Source organism: Acipenser ruthenus, chromosome 17 (genome assembly GCF_902713425.1).
Source record: "Acipenser ruthenus chromosome 17, fAciRut3.2 maternal haplotype, whole genome shotgun sequence".
In the NCBI taxonomy this organism is placed as follows: Eukaryota; Metazoa; Chordata; class Actinopteri; order Acipenseriformes; family Acipenseridae; genus Acipenser; species Acipenser ruthenus.
The window spans coordinates 10463561-10484431 of NC_081205.1; the positions used below are offsets into that span (position 1 = coordinate 10463561).

The following is a 20871-nucleotide window of genomic DNA, read 5'->3' on the forward strand; positions in this document are numbered from 1 at the left end:
TGAGCCAGCAATGCTGAGAGCCAACAAACAAAGACTGTGTTGCAGTTTCTTTGAAACTTTTACACTGAGCTCTGACAGCCTCGGTGCTGCTGGGTTTGTATTCCTGTACTGTTCACACCCTCCATTCACAGGCAGGCCCAGGCTTGCTCCCTCAACACAATGCTGCCTGCAGGCTCAGTGCTGCACAGGAATGCACACAGTAACAGCTCCCTGATGCTATGGATGCTGTTTATGTTTGTTTACTCTGTGTTGCTTCCCTAGGGTTGTTATGACGTCCGTGGAAATGGATGGCTTCGATTGCCTGAGGTCGCAAAGCAGGTGCATTGCCTGACTGGAGAAGGTCATTTTTAACCCCTGACTTTCAGCTAGCTGCTCCCTGTCCCATTACCATGTCACAATGGGTTTTGGGATGCGACGGCCACAAGGCCAAAATAAAACCAGCGCTTTGAAATTGGAGAAAATTAATGTTCCTGTCTGATTGGAATGCAATTCAACCTGACTACAATGACTGGTCCCGTGGTCTTTATATATATATATATATATATATATATATATATATATATATATATACTGTATCTTTATCAATGGGGAGACTAGCACCTGATAATACTGGGTAACATAACACTTAATGCTTAATGTGAATGACATCATTTAATAGTCATACAACGGATTCCACCCCACTTACCCTTAGAAATGTTTACCACTGCTGTTTTGCATGGTAATTTTGCCTTTCTCACTAGCTTTTTCTATGGATATATAATGCATTTATCATAGTTTACCATGGTTTGCCATGTTTCTTCACATGCTATACCATACCTCTCTTGTCATTACATTAGAGAAAATGTTTGTCTGCATCATGAAGTGTGTCTGAGTCTGTGAAACTCAATCTCATCTGGTTCCAATACCAGTTCCATCTGCATTCTACAATCCAATCTGCAACCGGACATCAAGAGTCAAAAGAACACCTGTATGTATCATTTCTTTGCAGACCACCCAAGTGACCCGCATTTCGTGGGTCAGACCCACACATTTACATTGTACAACCTACAAAATAAAACTTATATGTAAGATCACAGTTTGGGTGATGTAAAAAATGAAGTTTGTCATGATCAACATATGATTGTATGTACACTCCATTCATTGATGGGTTCTTAATTGAAGTTATAGCATTTTAAATTAACCAATGTTGCTGTTTTCTTTTTCTTTTATTGATTCAAAATGTAATTTTAATCATTTAGGTCAAATGAATCATTGTCCAAAATGTTCCCGAGGAATGAGGAGCAAGCCTGCAGTCTCTTATAACCCTTTGAGTCCCCTCAGCAAGGAGGTGTCTAACTGGGGCAATGCTGCTGCTGCTGCTGCTGCTGGGAGTGTACTGTATCTACTCAGATAGCCAGGCAGGCCTGGGCTTGTCTGCTGCTGAAGCCTGTCCTTCCTCCACCTCATCACAGCCTGATTGTTGGACTTCACTGGAAAGGCCAGCCAATAAACCAGCTATTCACGTTAGCAAATCACACAGAACAACACACTCAATCCTCCCTGGATCCCCTGCAGCACTTTTGGAAACCCTCAAAGAATTCATTCTTGTGGTGTGTTACTTTGTTTTCAACTGGTATTCATTAAACTGCAATGCAATCTGTTAATTGCATTTCCACAGAGACACAGAACACAATCACTTTATTACAAGGTTGATTGTGGTACTTAGTGAATTGCCCTCTATTTAGCCTTATACTTGGAATGATGTTTGGGGAATGCAATTAGTTTACCTTAGTGATTGTTGCTATCTGGTTCAATGCACTTGTGTTTTACTATTAGAAAAGTTTAGCTCTCTGGCATTTGTATACTGTACATTAGCAGCGCAAATACTTTAAATAGATATTTTACTATACATATTTGTACATCCTCTTTTTATAGTACAGTATATCAAATATTTATGGCTATAGCATGATTGCCAAGTATGTAGAGCTAAGTGCAAATGTATTGAAACACCTCAAGATTTGTCATTTATATCCTTTATATACCTACCTGTAATCAGTGAAAATGTGTGAAAATGTTAGACCCCTTTGTGCTTTAATTAGGCATCTTAAACAACTTCTAAAAAGTCTCATTGTATTTTACTATTTGTGGCTGTGTGTTCCTTTATTCTTACCTTTTTTTAATTAATTGCATGTGTTGCCTATTAAAGCCATCAATTAAATTAGACCATCACTAATTTGCCTATTTTGACAATTTTTAGTTCCAGTGTTTTGATTTCACAGAAGCAATGGGGGTGTTGTAATAAATGTGCACAGTGCTGTATATCTGTGTGTGCCAGTACAGTATCAATGTATCTCCAGTAGAACTTCAAAGTTACGGGCCCAGTCAACCAAACTAAACCTGAAACAGGGCTCCTGGCTGGTGTAAAAGACATGAAGATCAGACATATTCAAATAGAATGAATGAAATGCTAATTTTAATATGAATAAAATATTATTTAATGTTAGTGTAGGGCTAAGTATGGATTTGTTTCTTTGAATAGTACATTTTTAAATAGTAAATCATATGCTTGTTACATCATATTAGTATTACATTTTTTTGTTTGTTTTTTTACATTATTTTTCTTGAATATTTTATTGAGCCATCATTTATAAAAACAATAGAAACAAACTACCCCACTAGAAGCGGATTGAAAGTTTGGCATCCAAAACATTCAGCATTAAGGAAAGGCTTCTTTACAGATCGGAGTCATACAGGTGTAGCTTAATCTGACATGGAATGCACTGAAGCGGGCAGGTTTTAGATGTCTTAAGCTGAGGGAATACAAAGCCACTTTTTCAGGAACAGTGGCTTGAAACCTGGTTCCAGGAGCCCTAGTTTGAGGCAACGTTGCTGTATCAAACCCCAAGTCTCCCCTGGTGTGCCATGCAGTGGCCTGAAACCTAGTCTCCTGAAACCAAGTTCCAAGCCACAAAGTGGCTCTGTGTTCTCTCAGCTTTAGTCTGGGTTATGAATGTACTCTGGTGAGCTAGAGGTAGAATGTCGCAGTGCATACCAAACTCTCTGCTCCCAGCTGAAAATATCTGACAACAAGTCAGCAGGGTGAATGAAACAAAGTGAACTAAACCAGAAGAAACCATAGTAAAACTTAGCGCATGCATCTATAATACATGGATAGTGTATTGTATTTGTTTGGTGGCCAAATAAGGAAGAGTCTGCACTTGTAGTTATTCAACACAACCTAAAAACTTCTTGTAAACCCAGTTTAGAAAGCTGCACAAGAGAATTTTAGAATTTTTCTCCCTAAAAGAAAATGACAGGTCCTACCAAAATAGTGTGCCAAAAAGGTGAGACTTATTTTTATTTTTGCATGTAACCCAAGCTACTGTTTCTGTTAACTACAGTTCCAATGACTATACCAAAAACTAGAAATGAAAACATTAAAGAATTGTGTTCATATTTAATAAGATCATTTTCTAAAGTGTTCATTGAGACAAAACGTCAGTTATTATCCATAGTTAACTAACATAGTTAACTTATTATCCATAGAAACTAATATTAACCTTAACTATAGTTCAGTAAAAAACTTTTGGATTCAGTTTTTCATCTTTAACCTTCAACAGGAAGATAATAATTACATAAAATAATTTAGTAAAAAAAAGGCAAAAAAAAAACTACCACTGAACTTAAGTTTGATTTTGCAATGGATGAGAAAGGCATGAGTAACTGCAATAGGAATACAATGCTGCCTGGTGAAGTCTGTTAAAAGTGTCCTGTCACTTTGGGGCCAGGTAGAGAAAGGCTGGCATCAGCAAACACAGATAACATTCTCAAAGGACCTGCCTCGGAGTGGGGACTGCATCACTCTCCTAACTCCTGACATACAGACACTTCATCAAGACGATGGAGATCAATAAAGGGTTGTGCGTCGAACAGAACAGCTTCCTTGTTATCTCACACAGGCCGACAGGCATTGTGTTTGTTTGCTCTCTCCCTCTCGTGCTGTGATGACGCACAGCTTATGGCAGATAGCTTTTTACCTCTAAATAATGGCAGTACTATAAAGATATCAAGTACTTTAAACTATCCACATCCTTGTACACTTTCTTTCCTTTTCCACAAGGTGTATGACAATGAACAGACAGTACCTAACTACTTCCTGTGCACTGTTGGGAGCTTCATCCCTGATAGAACCAGTCTTAAGCACAAAAAGGGGGTGGAGTGGGAGCCCTTAGCAAGTTTTGTCACAATTAGACTAGCAGTTCTTTAGATGTATGTAAAAATGTAACACAGACACTAGGACAGACAGATCCTCTACTAATCCCTATATTCCCATTCTATCAATAACCTGTGCTAAAGAACAAATTTAAAGTTTCATCACAATTAATTGGATAAGTGGTTCACTAGATATCTGTATGTGTGTGTGACAGGAATGGCTGACTGGTCTGACGTCACGGCAGAAGAAGGCACAACAACAAGAAAAGGTATGGTGCAGTGGCGCGTGCGCCGTTTTATTTAAAGCAAACAAAAATAAATAAAATATTTAAACAAAAATAAACTTTGCGCTCACAGAGCTAAATAAAAGGTTTCAAACAAAAACAAATCACGAACACAAAATAACTGCAACACAGGTCAGGCTGGGCAGATTGCCTTCACTGTTCCTATGTTTACTTTCTTTCTCTCGTTTCTCCGTCACTCCTCTCGCACACTCTCTCCTTCTGACACCCACCCCGAGTGCCGAGAGCTGCAGGCTTTTATTAAGGTGAACCATCTCCCAAAATTAGCAACAAAATTAATCCCGTAATTAATTCGGGAGATGGTTCACCTTCTGCACGAGTTTTAATTGTTGTGGATGGGGCTACCCATCCACACTAAACAAAACAAACCGGCTACGCCGTTATTTAATCAAAACAATAACAAAACATACGGCGCTCGCCGACATAAATACAATAAATCATAATAAACAAAAACAATAATCTGCACAGGGGCGGAGGATGAACCCTCGTTCTAAAATAAATAAACAAAACAATCTACAGGGCTGCTCGCCCTGTTACAGTGTGATATACAGAAAGATGCTCGGAAAAAAAAACCTCCAGAAATCCCCAGATCTGGAAACACTCAACATTGTGCTAAACAAGTTGCATGGCAAATTTTATCACAATTGGGTAAGTGTTTCTCTAGATATATGCAAAACTCTATGTGTGACATTCAAGACATACAGAGGTACAGAAGGGAGGCTATGAGTGATAAATTCCCTGGTTTGTCTACTTGACTGTCACAGTCTGTTGAAGAGCCCTCCTCAGCTCTAACAGTTACACTTTTACTTATCTTTGTAACCAAACTAAAAGGGTAAACACTGGTGATCCACTGGCCGGTTTATTTAAACACAGCCTTTTTCTTCAGTGAGCGTTCCATCCGATTTGACGACCATAGCCAATTTCCTCTTTTACACCCAGGAACTCAAGAGCTACTGGACTCTAAAGGACAAAGGCCAGCCCTGCAGGTGTCTGCATGAACTCACCAGGTGCCCTGCCAGTAGGGACCGCTATAGTGTGATGAGGAAAAACAGTCCCTTCCAGTTTTGCCTCCCTAACCGACAGGAGCGCCAGAGCCAATGCGACGCTCCATCCAGAATCCCCCATAAAGACGTGCGTCTTCCACGACAGAATGCGAACCTGCACTCGCCTGACTGTATGATTCATCCTGCACATCCTGTGCTTTTACCAGGTGAGCCACTCAGGGACAACACAGACTTTTTTTTGGCCCTTGCTTGAAAAATACATTTTAAGATAACCTGGCTCTAACATTAGTTATATAGGAAACATGGCCTAGCTTTGAACTGAGACTTGAGGATATCCTCCATGAAGAAATAAAGCAAAGCGGCAGTTCTGGCACGGAACTCGCTTTAACCCTTGATCAAATCACATAAACATCAAGCATGTAATATGTGCTTCCAATACCAGATTCAATCGTCAATCGAATAGCTAGTTTCTTATTTGTCTTTTGATAAATAATACTTCCAATGATCGTCAAGGAAAGTATTTATAGCTCATCTCAATCCACTACGCCCCTACTGTGTGTCAGAGTTCACCTCCTCCTCCCCGGCCTCCACCTGCTTTTTGGCTTCGTCTAACTAGGGAGGGCAACCCCCCTTCCCCATGGCGTCCCTACAGTCAGCCTCTCCACTTATCTGCAAGCTAATTTATGGGCAGGGGTACCTCAAAAGGCAAGGCCAAAGCCAAAGACTGTAATGTAAAATATGTATAATGTAGTAATGTTATCCAGTGTGTTTTAAGAATTAATCTATCACATGAGTTTCCTGATTGAACAAAAAATGTACTATGCGTGTTTTCAGCTGGGTTTTTTTTTGCATAGAAGTGCCTGGTAGAGCAAGATATAAAACACCAAAAAACATCATCAAGAAACATCATCTGTGTTGCCCATCAAAGACCTCCTGAAATCTCACCAGAAAGTTTTTCCAATGTTAACCAATGTTAAAGCCAGGTAGCCTAGCAACGTTTTAAGTACTACAGAAATTGAACTGTATACAAACATCTTATTTTCTATTAATTTGGTCAACTATCAATTAACGTAAAAAAATTATTCCTGATTTTCTTTTTTTTTTTTTTTTTACAGCAAGCCATGGGCCACATAAATTAAAAGCTTTGTATTTTTGTGAATTATTATAAGGTGCTTTCACTTCAACAGTTAACAGTAAACTGGAGGAGCTGTTTGGGTAATAAAAACTGGGGGCAATAAAAGCTAAAAAAATCCCCCATCCTTATCCCTCAGCTCAAGATCTTTCATTACTCACAGTCCCCCGCTGGCGAGGTTATTAAAAGTTCACCCCGTTAGCCCCTTGCACTTTCACAAAGAGCGCCGTGTCACCCTAATTAATCTCAAGTGTTTCTCTCCTCTCCTCTCTTCCTTCTTTTCGCTCTGCTGTGGGAAACGGTGGCGTTTCCCTGGCAACATAACCTTTCAGGAGCAGTGGTATAAACAAGATGGATTTTTCTTTTTCCTCAGACTGGGAGACAGGCTCTGCTCACAAACCAGTCAGCCCACCAGCAGCAGCAGCCTGGACTGGCTCAGCTCCTCTCATCCTTGCATGCCAAAGGCGTTGTCAAGCAACGGCGGAAAAATACTGCTTCAGGCAGCGTTTATTCTCCTCCTACTACACGCTGGGATCATATTTTCACTAGACTTAACCTTGCAGCCAAAACTACTTAGATCTGAAGCGGCAAGTCCGTCTGAGTGCTTGCTCTAGATCAAATAAGTGTGTGCCGGTGATTTGAGTGGGCTGCACCGTCAGCACTGTGGTCCTGCAAGACTCAACCACGAAAGCTGTGCAGGTGTGTCATTTAGTAACGTGTAGGGGGAAAAAAAACATGATTGGAAGGACGGAAGTGAAAAATGTTTAAGATGTACAAGACTTATTTATGACGGTATGTATATCATGGGTGGACATGGCGATAACGGACAACTGTGCTATCCTTCCTCCACTTACCTCCCATGACGTAAGTAATGGGCAGTAGCTATATTTACACTGTGGCCCATGCTTAAAAAAACTTAGCTTTAAACTCTGTCTTCTGGATGTAGTCGACTATAGAAGGCTTTCTCTTTAATTACTAGTCCTGAAATCAGAGTGCCATTTTCTCTTTCTTGCATGAACCATGTGTACAAGCTCTTTCTCTCGCGTTGTCTTCACAGATTGCATTGTTCTCGATGTTCTGCAGCTTTTATGTCAGTATCTGTTGACTTTCCCACACCATACCCTTTAGCAAGTTCAACAGCGCGGTCAGCCTCTTCCAAATGTTCAATAATATTTCAGCTAGAGTAAGTACTGTCCTTTTTCATTTGCCAGCCATTTTGAATTTGTCAGGGTCACGCTTGCAGTGCGGTTAATAAGGCAATTTGGATCAAAGGGGTTTGAAGTAACAGGCTTCTACTGTATATCTTGTTTAATGGGACACCCCGCCCCAGACACCAAAGACACACATTAATTCAAAGGAATACCGGTACCTCATTTTAACATTTTTTTAATGTCACTTTGAGTTGGGGGAAAAAAACACAATATTTTTAATTGCACATGTTAACTGCAGTTTTCAGTGCCAGTAAGACATATATTATCCAAAAAGGAAAGTGCAAAACATAAAAGAGAAATTAATAATATCTGCATACTGTACACAACACAGACTGAGTGCGAGTGACATTCGGGAGGGAAACAAAACTTCACCCCCGTGAATTATACCACCGGTTAAATGCTAGAGATCATAATGCCATTCTACTCCTGATTAGTCTAAAATGGGGTCATAAGCCCATCAGAATTCCAATGGAATAGCTGTGGAATCCATTCTTTGTTGAATTGTCACAATGGTTATAGCTACTGTAATGATTATTTAATATATACTTTACTCTTGTATTCCAAAGATGAAATAATCAAATCATGATAAAAGCTAATCTACTCTTAAGTGGGTAATTGCCAGGACTTTATTAAGCATTTTCTTGACCAGACTCAGGTAAAGCCCATGTATTTTGACAGAACAATAAATACAACACTAAGTTTGATGGCTATACATTCACTTCCTGGGTTACAGGCAATATAACACCTTTGGCTCAGATGGGGTCCTATTACCGGTAAAACAGGAAAGAAGTGAATTTATAGGCTAGAAAACAACAAAATTCACATCAAAAAACAACTGTACTTCAGAGAATGGTGAGAAACTGGTTTTAAAGTATTGTACGTTTACCCCTTTAATGTAAACTGCAGTATGTTTTAGTAGGTGTTGATCTGTAGACTTGGCAATTCTCACAGATGTTGTGAAGCTGTTGATTTGACGTCTTAAGGTGTCTGTAAGTCCAAAGGGACTGGAGGAAGGAAGCATGAAAGTGTCAAACTGCTTGTACATTATAAATGAACGTGTTCTCATCCTTTCCTGTTATGTGACACACAGGCAGTTTCTGTGACTGTCAATGCACAGGTTTATCTGATGTATGCTGGGGGCCAATAATGATGGTCTACATACTGAACAGTCTGTGCTGTTTAAATAAAGTGGAGACAGTTCAAAACAAAATCATAAGAATGCCATTTCTGTTGTATTTTTTGATCCCCTGTAAAAATATGAATTGCATCTAAAACATCCCAAGATACATTGCTGACATGTATATGAAAAATCATACAATATACTGTACAAAATATTCTTTTTGTGTTCTCAAAGTAGCAGTTGCTTGTGAAGAGTCATTGTGGATCTGAAACACAGTTGGTCCATGTAGCTAACATTAACAGTGTCTAGACTCTAGACCAAAGATACTCCACTAAGCCAATATATTATGTAATATATCTTATATTATCTTACAACTGCATGTATTCACAAAAGATAGATCATATCACAAAAGAGTATAACCCAATAATGATTTTATGTTAGGTATATTTTCATGATTTTAATTCATTTTCTTTGCATGCAAAGCTATCATTTAAGTCTTTTTATACACATTTTACATAAATTCAATAATCGTGCACTATTGGGCCACTCACCCCACTAGGTTTTTTGAGTGCCGTATTTGACCAGGGGTCAAGTCTATTGAATATCTACTGTTTCATAGCTTAAGCTTTCCAGTTCTGGGAGCCACTGGTATCCAAGAGATACAACAGACAGTCTTGGTTGTCTATTTTCCTGTCGATTAGACACGTCCCCTACAATTGATAAATTGTCTACCTAGTTGAAGGCATGCTTCATAGAAATGCCTCTATCCTACTGCATGAGAATGAGTCGCCCAGGTCAAACAGCTGGTCCAGGTTGACCGCCGAGTTGGATAGAAAGTCGTTCCTGCCTTCCTCCCAGGGGTTCTGCAGGAAAGCAGTGGCCAGGAAGGTCTCCTCATCAAAGTCTAGGTTGCCCTGGTTGGTTTGGGTCAGGATGTGGTCTATGTGGCCGCTGGGCTCTAGGGGGCTCCACTGCTGAGGCCGGTCAATGTGTGTACCCCGGACGGTCAGGTTCACCTCTCCAGGGATGGGGCTCAGTGAAGGCACATGTTCAAGTTCTTCACTGAGGTCGCCGGAGAGCGCAGAGTCCAGGATGGCATCCCAGTCGAAATCGCCCTTCAGGGAGCCCAGTTCTTTCTGTTCCTCCGTGGTGAGAAGGGGTGAGCTAGAGCGGCGTGGGGCCTTGACCATCATCCTCTTGGGTAGGGGCTGCTTCCTCTTGTGGCCAACTTTCCCCATCTCTGATGGATCCCAGTTCTGGTCATTGGTGACTTCTTCAAACTCCTTCAATAGCTGCTGGGACTCCTGGCTCACACACAGCTGGCTGTTCATCACATCAGCAATGTTGGCTAAGCTGGGCTCTGGACGCATCCTGGCCTGGAAGGCGGGGTTGATATGAACTGGGGGCATTCTCCTCTTCTTGAAGGCCCCATTGAGAAGCCTGTCTGCGTACTGGGGGTCGATCTTCCAAAAGCCACCTTTGCCGGGCTCGTCCTTCTCCCGCGGGACTTTGATGAAGCACTTATTGAGGGACAGGTTGTGACGGATGGAATTCTGCAACACAAGAGAAATGAACGGTTAACTAAGACTGGAATTCAGTTGAGACTCCTTGAAGCCGCTACAAAGATATTAATTTATTTCCTGCCATACTAACCATAATAATTAAGCAAGCATATTTGTTTTTGACCTATAAAATCATGTTGTCATACCAGTTGATGTATGTATATATTTTTGCCTGCAGTAGTTCAAGAAGTACCCATTTTATGCTTTAAAGATTCATTAAAGAAACTCCTTAGTCTAGTAGACAAACAGGTAGACAAGTGTCTTTTTCAATGTCCAGTTATTCAGTAATCCTAGTATCCTGGGTGAATGTTTTCACGTTACTCAAAGTCTGTTTCTTTTAAAAGGACCTGCCACTGTTTACACTTCTTTATCCCAGCAAGAGCACTTTAGAAACTAGCTTCCACACTCAAAGGGCTCCAGTGTATAAATATCCTCAAATTATAAGATGAAAAAAACCTACAAGTTTGCAGTGAAGATTCACCCTGTGTGAGGACATGGCCAGTAGGGGATAGCGTGCCAAGCCTCTCTGTTGCTCTGATACCACTATGCCTGATTACCCACAGCCCCCTGACTCAATGCAGCACAACCTTGGCAATCTGCCCAGCCCTGGGGTCCTGCCTGCATGCTGGCCCCTTTCCAAAACACACACTGGACCCCATTAAAGGCTCCCTTGGTTGGCAACGCATAATATAACCAGCCCAAGATTCTAGAAGAATTTCACATCATCACATCCGCTGTGCACCCCTGCCTGCCTGATGGACTGGGAAAGGACTTAGAAAAAAAAATCAATGTGTGCTGCAGCACATTAAATAATCTTCCTGAATCACCATTTCCTTTATGAGTAGACAGTCAATTAAAGTTATATGAATCATTAATAAACCTATTAATGTTTAATCTGGGATAAGAGGTGGCTTGGTCAAGTGTTCAGAGAAAAAGACCAGATTAATAAGACGTTTTATATTTCATCCCCCATAGCCAGAATGACACATTTATATTACACCCTTTGCAAGACTGCTACTAGATATTCCATCCCCAGAGACAGATTGCTGCTTCATGCACAGAGAAATACTTTTAAAATTAAAGCAGCAGCCTGGATCTGAGGGTACGATATATACAGCAGAGTTTATGAGAAAGGGGGTCTAGGTCTAGTTAATTCACACATTCTACTATCAAGGGCCTTTCTGTTAGTCCTGCATTTAAAGACTAGGTGGATAATTGGGAAGTTTTATATTCTGGGAGTCCTGTTAAGTGGGATAACTTGTTGTAAGTAGACAGTACATCTTTTCTGGTAGTGAAAAAGAGAGCTCTGGAGCTCTAGAACTGTAATTATTTTGCCTTCTGTGAAGTGAATGTCAAGCAGTATTTTTAATGCACACACTTAAGAGAAGTCTGAACCGCTGTACATGAAAAAACCAAAAGCAAAACTTGTCTGGTGCGTCAAACTGACAATCATCGGCACTCACCAAAGAAGACCTCATTGGAGTAGCCATAGCAACTCAGCACAAATTGTACTAGATTGTACTCGGGAGGAGACACTGGAGAAAATAAACCCCTTGTTGAATGCAGTGTATTTAATGCTATCTCTGGAGAATTACAGTAAAAATGCTCACTTAGGAAGTGTGCATGGAACCCACACAGCATCTGTTGTCGATGTACACAGCATCTGTTGTCAATGTTGTCGATAATATTATTCAGAGAGTTAGAGATGGTATTAAGATTCAACACAGATCAAGTGACTAGACAACATTACTTTATTTCTTTGTGACATTGCAAAGCGGTTCATCTGACTGTTTATATTTTCACTGACTTACAGCAGCTGTAATGCTACACCTTCTCACCTGCCAGGTCGGGTCGGCGTGTTTGAAGTAGCAGTAGTTGTCTGTGATCCACTTGTAGATGGCAGACAGCATGATCTTGCTCTTATTGCTGGCCTGCATGGCCATGCAGATGAGAGTGGCGTAGGAGTAGGGGGGCTTGATGTGAGGGTTGGTCCGGTAGTCCACCTCATCCAGGGGCTCACCCTGGGGTCCCAGGCCAGGGTGTTGGGCGGTTCGGCAGATGGAGGCAGAGGAGGTGGGCTTGCCGGGGGTGTGAGGCATGCCCATGGAGGCCGGGTCGGCAGCAAGGGGTGAGGAAGGCCCCTCTGAGCTCTCCAAGTACACATTTAGGTCACGACTGGGCTGAGCTGTTCTGACGTGCTGGTTTCCATCAGAGTTGACGATGGAAAACTCCTGGAGCCATTGCAGGCTGGTTAGACTGTCGTCCAGGTTGACTGAGCTGCTGCTGCTGCTGCTGCTGCTTTCGTCCACCGTGGTTAGGGCCGCTGTCGCTGCTGCTATTGCCTCCTCCTCCAGGAAGCTCAGAGGCCAGTTCTCAGCCATTTCTGCGCAGGTCAGGATTGACATGGCACTGCCTCTTAATTGTTTGGAGATTCCTTCAGTTGCACTCCTGGAGAAATCAAAAAAACACTTTTTATCACAAGAGGTATTGGCACCAGTGTCTTGCTTTCCTATTGTATGGCTATAGAGTGTCAATAATTCTGTGCAGTGAAAGCTGACTTAACTGACCATCATTGTCTTTATATAAGACAGTTTTGTTTTTTGATGTCTCTTTTGTTAAAAAATGTTTTGGAGAACACAACCGCAGTCTTCAAGAAAATGTAACTATTTTTTATTAGCTCTAAAATTGTTGAATAGGTCCACTTTGTGCAGTGTTGTGAGGAAGCATTACATTGATTTAGCATTAAAAACAAAAAAAAAAAAGCTCAGCACTTGCACTCTGTTTGACCCAGACAGGGAATTAAAATACAGCTAATAACTTCAATATTACTAAATTAATTTATAAATATTCTTTAGGACAGTGTTTCTCCCCCATTAAAAATACACAAAGTTACAAATCATTAATATCCTGTGTAGGATGTCGGGCTTGCTAGACCAATCAGGGACAGTCTAGCCCCTTTCAGTAATTTCCAATGAATTGAGAATGTTAACGGTGAATGTCAATCTAAGCCATCATTTTTGTGAGCCAATAGAAGAGCTTTTAAAAAGTGAATTACAATTAACCCCACCCCTCTGCTTCAAATCCCGGTGATGATGCTAGTCAACAAGTAGTACATACTGCCAGTGTAATTACACTAATGAAAGCAGTAGCTGACTTGCATTCAGTTTTTTTTTAGAAATGTTACCTTAAGGATGAAAGCTAGACTAACTAACCATGAACTGTATGTTCTGATTTTTATACAAAGAACAAACATATAGAAATGTTTTAGTATGTCAGAAAACAATCTTGCAATTTTTGTTCACCAGTAGCTTCATTAACCTAAATGTAAATGCCATCAAATGTTAAATGTCTTAGAGAACCTCCGTGAAAAGGCTGCTTAGTCAGAGCCCAGTGCTTGATTTTGCTGTTTAGTTAGGGTCAAGTTGCTTTTTTTTTTTTTTTTTTTTTTTTTAATGGATGCAATTCATTATGTTCCCTATAACTTAGTATTTTGTAATCCTTGCCATGTTGAATCATGCATTTGAGGGATTTCATTTTGGTAAAGGTAGGCTATATTAAATTAAAATATTCTAGCTGAGAAAAAGTTTTTGATAAAAAAAGTTTGGTACCCATGCATTGCATAGGTCTATGTTGGTTTTCTTAATAGTCTGCTACTTTTTTTTTTATCAGATGATACAAAAGTTGTCAATTATCAACCGATAACCTGGGCTAAATTATGTTTTAGAAAAAAAAGTGATTTATTTTTATTTTTATATAAGTATCATAAAATTGCTACTAATAAATAAACGTTTCTGTGTTCAAGTTCCATTAATGTGTAACAAATATCATGACAGAATAAACGACTTGCTCGCACAAATAAACTTACAATAATCTAAGTTTACAAATGTAGCTAAAACCACAGGAATAGCGACATACTACAGTACCAACACGAAAACAACGCTATTATTAGCAATGATAATAATGATGATAATAGAAATCAAAATGCGTGTACTCAACTCTTTTTTCTTTTCTTCTGGCAAATTAACTTTCCACAACCTTCTTAAATAAACTTCTAGAAGTCTTCCTTCTTCAACCAGCTAGTCTGAAAATCCAATAAATTCCCCTCTTTGGCAACCGAGTTACCGAGACTGCACGGATAGGCTATTCACTGCGGTGCAAAATTGTCTCTGGGGGTTTATATACCTGAACCGAGAGGCTTGCGTTAACACCATAGAAACGGCCCTCCCCGTTATAAACAGCTTCACGCCCTGCCATTGGCTGAGCCGTTTCCATAGTGGGACTTTAATCACTTTACCACTCCACTTTCTGGAAAAAAAGGAAGAGAAAAAAAAAACCTGTTGAACTTTTACTTGTTTTCATGCAAATCAGTAGGAAATTCCCCGAGGCAGAGTACATGGGAACGTGTAATGGACCAGGGAGCCCCATGCCATGCTAGGGTTGGCTAGGCAGTGTGTATCGGCTAAGGGAGTCTGGTATCCCGCCACATCCATCAGACCCGCTGAAAGGTTTACTGGTGGGGCTAATGAGCTGCGTTTATTTGGGAGGCACACATTACTGCGTTGGGGTTCATGCTAGTTAAAGCAGCAGAAGAAAATGTAGTAAATGCATATAAATGACTATTGACGTTTGAAGGGTTTGTCTGCATGCGATTGTTTGTGCATTTTTTTTTTTCGGGTTGGGGGGCAGTAATACAGGGTTATTTACAAAATTTGAAAAAAAATAGTAGGCCTAATTGGATTTGAAGTATATGACACGTTAATGAACCTTTAGTTTTTAAAGTAATGTAATTGTATGTAAAATAATGTGATATCTTGTAACAATTGTAAGTCGCTCTGGATAAGGGCTTCTGCTAATAAATAAATAAATAATAAATAATAAAGGGAAACATTGCGTACTTCACGCCCCCAGCAGACTTCCTAACATATTAGAAAATAAAGACACCCCGGAATACAATGTAATGATAAATGACCACCTTGACGTTGTAGTATTTGGTAAACTAGTCATTATTGCAACTCAACTTAAAATGTATTTATTTCTTAGCAAACGTCCTTATCCAGGGCGACTTACAATTGTTACAAGATATCACATTATTTTTGACATACAATTACCCATTTATACAGTTGAGTTTTTACTGGAGCAATCTAGGTAAAGTACCTTGCTCAAGGGTGCAGCACTAGTGTCCCCTACCAGGTATTGAACCCACGACCCTCCGGTTAGGAGTCCAAAGCCCTAACCACTACTCCTTTACGGACACCAAATCATACAAGACCTTTTGTATCGGACACTTTTAGATAGGTCAAATCATTTTGACTCGCATAAAATTAGCACATTGTTTTAATATAAAATAAAATAAATGAAAAATCGAATATTATTATTGCTTTTGAAGAGGGGAGTAAATGCTGGTAGTCTATTTACAGTTGTGTGTGTTTTTATTTTTTTGTGTTGTTTTGTTTTTTCACCCGTGTAAACTTTCCACTCACTTTTCTCTCAGCCACACCTTGTGTAGTACACGTTTCAAATATTCGCTACACGTACTCATTTGGACCAATCAGAGCACAGAAATGACTACGTGTACCTATTTTAATTGGTACGTGTTCTAAAAAAATGACAAGAGCCACGTATTTCCTACGTTCGTGGATAGTCATTTTACATTACTATTCGATTTTAATCGCTTCTTATGCACGATGTAATTGGCACAGTAGTCAATAACCTTTGGTGTATCATTTAGACAAGAAGACATCAATTTAAAATATTGCAAATATAGCGGCGATGGATTTTCTTCTGCGCTGCAAGCATACATTTTTTGAGCGCTGACGTCTCTTTGAGGTTTGGCATTTGTTATTTTACGCGGCGTGGTCCTGGCCTGGACTAATAATAATAATAATAATTTTCTTTTGTACAGCGCTGGGGGCGTTTCTTTACAATGTTTGCCACAAGCCCCGCCGACTTGAGACCCAGCGTTTATTATATAACATCACTAACATCTTCAAATACTTCAGATGCAGTCATGAAGAAGCCGCTAACATACAAACTTATAGCATTAACATAACTAAATTGCAACATTCCAGCAACATCGTTAGTGTCAGTGGGTATTAAGTAGCAGTTTTATTTTATAACACAGTGCCACACTGTATTGTACACCCACAAAGTATGAAACAAAAGTAAATCAAGGATATGTAAAACGTTAGAAAATGAACAAACAGAAGAACGAATCTGCATTGAAAAACTGAATTGCATCTACCACTGTTAATAATAATAAAAACAATAAAATCCTCTAAAAAGACCACATCCAGTGTGACGTGCATTGTATTATTATGCATAAAACCCGTCGTTTGCAAAAGAACCGCGATTATTGGAAGTTTTACGGTGACCGAAAAAAAAATAAAGCAAAAGTAGACACATAAAACACACATTGTACAAAAAGAAGTTAAACAAATGGAAAGTCAAGTTTAAAAAAATGTGTTTTGAGACGGATTTTAAGAATAATCAAATGCTCAGGTTCCCTGATAACTTTTGGAAGCGCATGGAAAATGTGAGGCGACTTTTCATTGGATCGTTTAGTACACGTACTATTTTCTTTAAATCCAGTGGCTCTTATTTCATTTCTAAAGAACTGATTGGCCCAAATTTGAGTTCATGATGATAAAGAACCACGCCACAGCGGTTGTCTGAGCTGATAAAATCCTGCGGCAATATATTATGCATTTTAACGAGGGCTCTTCTTCTAATCGTCTGTTAAAGAAGTCTGAGATGCCAAACCGGGTGACATCATTTTCTGGAATCCACGCAGTCGCGTTAATGGCTAATCGGAAAGCTATTGGAGTGTGAAGCAACTGAGACGATGGACCGTGATGGAACTCTGAAACCAATAACAGATTCGGTAGTGATTGCTATGAGACCTGTAGTTTTGTATATGATAATAAATGCTGCAAGATAGCTGAAAACAATGTTTGAGTTTCCACAGCAAACATTTTCCTTATAGAAAACCCAACTGTAAAACTCAGTTATTCTTCATTCTGTGCTCTAAAGCCCCTTTGTGCAACTGCACTCAAAACCACAGACCACCAAATATTTTGTGTTTTTAGCAAAATCTCATTGTAACAATACATAAATGTATGACAATCACTGGTGCTTAGCTGAAGTCATCATGGTAGATGTGTGTTTCTGTCTTCTCGAAGGTGTGTTTGTTGACTGGAAATGCCTCTCCTATTCTTGCAAGCAGCATGAGAGACATATAGCATCTCTCCAGAAGCAATGGATTTTATAGAGGATGAACATCTTAACAGACTGCTACCTAGCTCTTAAATTTCACATTTTATACATCTGAGCATGGCTTTGATAAGTTTGTCCATTTTGTGAGCGGTCATGTTTTTTTCCTCATCTCTTGATTTGTAGAAGCCAGCACTGATTTAGATACATTGATGGATTTTTTTCCCCTCTGGTATTTTTGGGATCCACTGAAAAAGGATTTCATTCTGGATTTTGAGTTGATGCCTAGTTTTGCATTTGTCAAAAATGTTTTATTTTCTGTGTAGAAACAATAACTTCACTCTAATTCTAATGTGTGTGTGTGTAATTTTATATATATATATATATATATATATAGATTCTTCTCAACATTTGTATTAACTATTGTAAAACATCTGAATTTCAAAATATTAAGCCAAATGACTGAAAAAAAAAATTCTTTCAAATATGCAGTCTTAATGATATTTGATAAGGTTTTAAATTAAAAACAAACAACATAAATTAAAGGATATAGTTCATAACAGTTTCTCTTAAAAATGTGTTTCAAATTCAGATGTTTTGCACAATAATGCTTTTCATACTGTTCATATATAGTCCTAGAGACAGCCACATTTCTTAAGTGGTAGTAATATCAAAGTGAAACACAAAATTCTGCATTAAAAAGATCGGAGGAGAGAATACTTTTTGGCACTGGTGTTCCTATAAAATATATTTTACATGCAGCCACACAGACAGAAGGATCAATAACTGTGGTGCTTTAATAGCACTGATTAAAATGTTGTGACAACAAAGAACTTTAAAATCAAACTCTTCTTTCCATTTGCAAAGATTTCTTGTATATCGACCCAAGTGAGTTGCCGTAGGGTTACAAGATAATCTGGCAGTGTTCCAGGAACGCACTTACAGTCCACTTAGCCAGTACAGAGCAGTCTTGAAGACCGGGCCATGCCAGGATACATACACTCCACACCTTTAGTGTAAATATGGACTGTGAAAGGACTAGGCCTAAACTCATAAACTCTCATAACTCATGTACCTGGATACATTGGGTTATTTTCACTAAATAAGCCTACACGCTGAAATATATTTTAGTTCACAATTCTCTCTACAAACTGCTCATTCAGTAAGTATCAGCTTGAATATAAATGAAAACGGAAAGGCTTGAAAATTCAAAGCGCTTTGTTCAGAAATCGCATATGTACAGTAGGCTACATTAAATGAAGCAGTAAAATATACATTCACAATAATAGCCCATGAACAACGAGATCTGTGCATTAGCGGGCGGTCTGTGTTGAGATAAAGTGTTGATGAATGAATCTTTTGTTCTGAAGCAGAAAGGAAACACACTATTTTCAGGAGGTAGCTAATATTTAGAAGCATCACTCAATTCAATGGGTTGTACTGTATCAATATGTATCTTCCTGTCAGTAATGTATATAAAGGCACACTTGTACAAGGATACCAAAATTGAGACGGTTAAGGCTATTGTAACAGTAAATACTGTTCTATAGAATTACTGTAGGTTCAGTTGTGTTGAAAAAAAGTACCGTACCCAATCTTTATCAGTGTTGCACAGGCATGAAGTACACAGTGCTGCACCTTTGGGCTTCATGTGCACAGTGCATTGCTAATATGCTTCCCCTCCTCACTTCTGAAATGCAGCTCACTACAAAGTATTTAGCTGAAATGTTTAGCAGTGGCGGTGGATTTGCAAACTCATAAAAGCACACCTAGCTGTGATGCTTCATTGGTTATCTAAATAGGGAACTCCCAAATCTTGAATCTCACAAACTCAGAGAGGTACTATAGAACACCCCTGGTGGTCATTTATGGTAACACATAACTATCACTTCCTATTTCCAGGAGACAATATTATTATTATTATTATTATTATTATTATTATTTATTTCTTAGCAGACGCCATTATAGGATGCAATGCAGGCTTCAGCTAAAAAGCCTAATGGGATACATAGGGTAGCACAATGGGGGTGGACCATCTCTACATCAGCACACACACATCCCAGGAGAAGTCATTTCTAACATCTGATACCGGCAGCACTAGAAAGCTGCTGTACTTAAAGCTTACTTAAGCATTATTGCAGATCAAGTCCAACCAACACTGCTATACTCTGATGGCGATGGCTTTCAAGACAATCATGAACCGGCATCTTCCACGGCCACTGTAATCCCCGGATCTCAATCCATTTGAGCATGTTTGGGATGAAACGGAACAATGCATTCATTCATCACAATCCCCTGCAGAAATTGTATGAAATATTATTAGCTGAGACACCCTGTGGAGACTATGCCTGATGGTGGCCAGACCTGACATTAGGTACAAGTCCTAATAAAGTGGTCGGGCAGTGTATAATAAGCATGCATTGTACAGCTCACTTTACAGTAGATTGCACGGGTGTTGATCTACCTGTAATGGACTGCTAACACTAATCACATCTCCTGCCATTTGGAAGGAATATTGAGTTCACCCAGTTATTTCAGTGTGGTGTTGATTTGGTGTAATTGTTTTCTTCCTGTCAAAACATTAAAAAATTGTTTATCTATCTATCTAATATATATATATATATATATACACATACAGCTCTGGAAAAAATTAAGAGACCACTGCAAAATTATCAGTTTCTCTGGTTTTACTATTTATAGGTATGTGTTTGGGTAAAATGAACATTTTTGTTTTATTCTATAAACTACTGACAACATTTCTCCCAAATTCCAAATAAAAATATTGTCATTTAGAGCATTTATTTGCAGAAAATGACAACTGGTCAAAATAACAAAAAAGATGCAGTGTTGTCAGACCTCGAATAATGCAAAGAAAATAAGTTCATATTCATTTTTAAACAACACAATACTAATGTTTTAACTTAGGAAGAGTTCAGAAATCAATATTTGGTGGAATAACCCTGATTTTTAAGCACAGCTTTCATGCGTCTTGGCATGCTCTCCACTAGTCTTTCACATTGATGTTGCGTGACTTTATGCCACTCCTGGCGCAAAAATTCAAGCAGCTCGGCTTTGTTTGATGGCTTGTGACCATCCATCTTCCTCTTGATCACATTCCAGAGGTTTTCAATGGGGTTCAG

The 20871-nt window shown here is 39.3% G+C and overlaps 1 protein-coding gene and 1 long non-coding RNA gene across 2 annotated transcripts; one reads left to right on the forward strand and one right to left on the reverse strand.

Moving 5' to 3' along the window:
- Nucleotides 1–4423: 4423 nt before the first annotated feature.
- LOC131697933 (uncharacterized) lies at nt 4424–8005 on the forward strand. The gene is made up of 3 exons (XR_009307562.1): nt 4424–4460; nt 5433–5703; nt 7003–8005. It is a non-coding gene; the product is annotated as an uncharacterized LOC131697933 (long non-coding RNA).
- Nucleotides 8006–9404: 1399 nt separating this feature from the next.
- foxj1a (forkhead box J1a) lies at nt 9405–14659 on the reverse strand. Its single transcript, XM_034038628.3, has 3 exons — nt 14519–14659; nt 12361–12970; nt 9405–10513 (listed from the first exon to the last, which is right to left on the reverse strand). Exons 2-3 carry the CDS (start codon nt 12925–12927, stop codon nt 9710–9712), a joined length of 1371 nt encoding a protein of 456 aa, XP_033894519.1. The 5' UTR covers nt 12928–12970; nt 14519–14659; the 3' UTR covers nt 9405–9709.
- Nucleotides 14660–20871: the final 6212 nt, after the last annotated feature.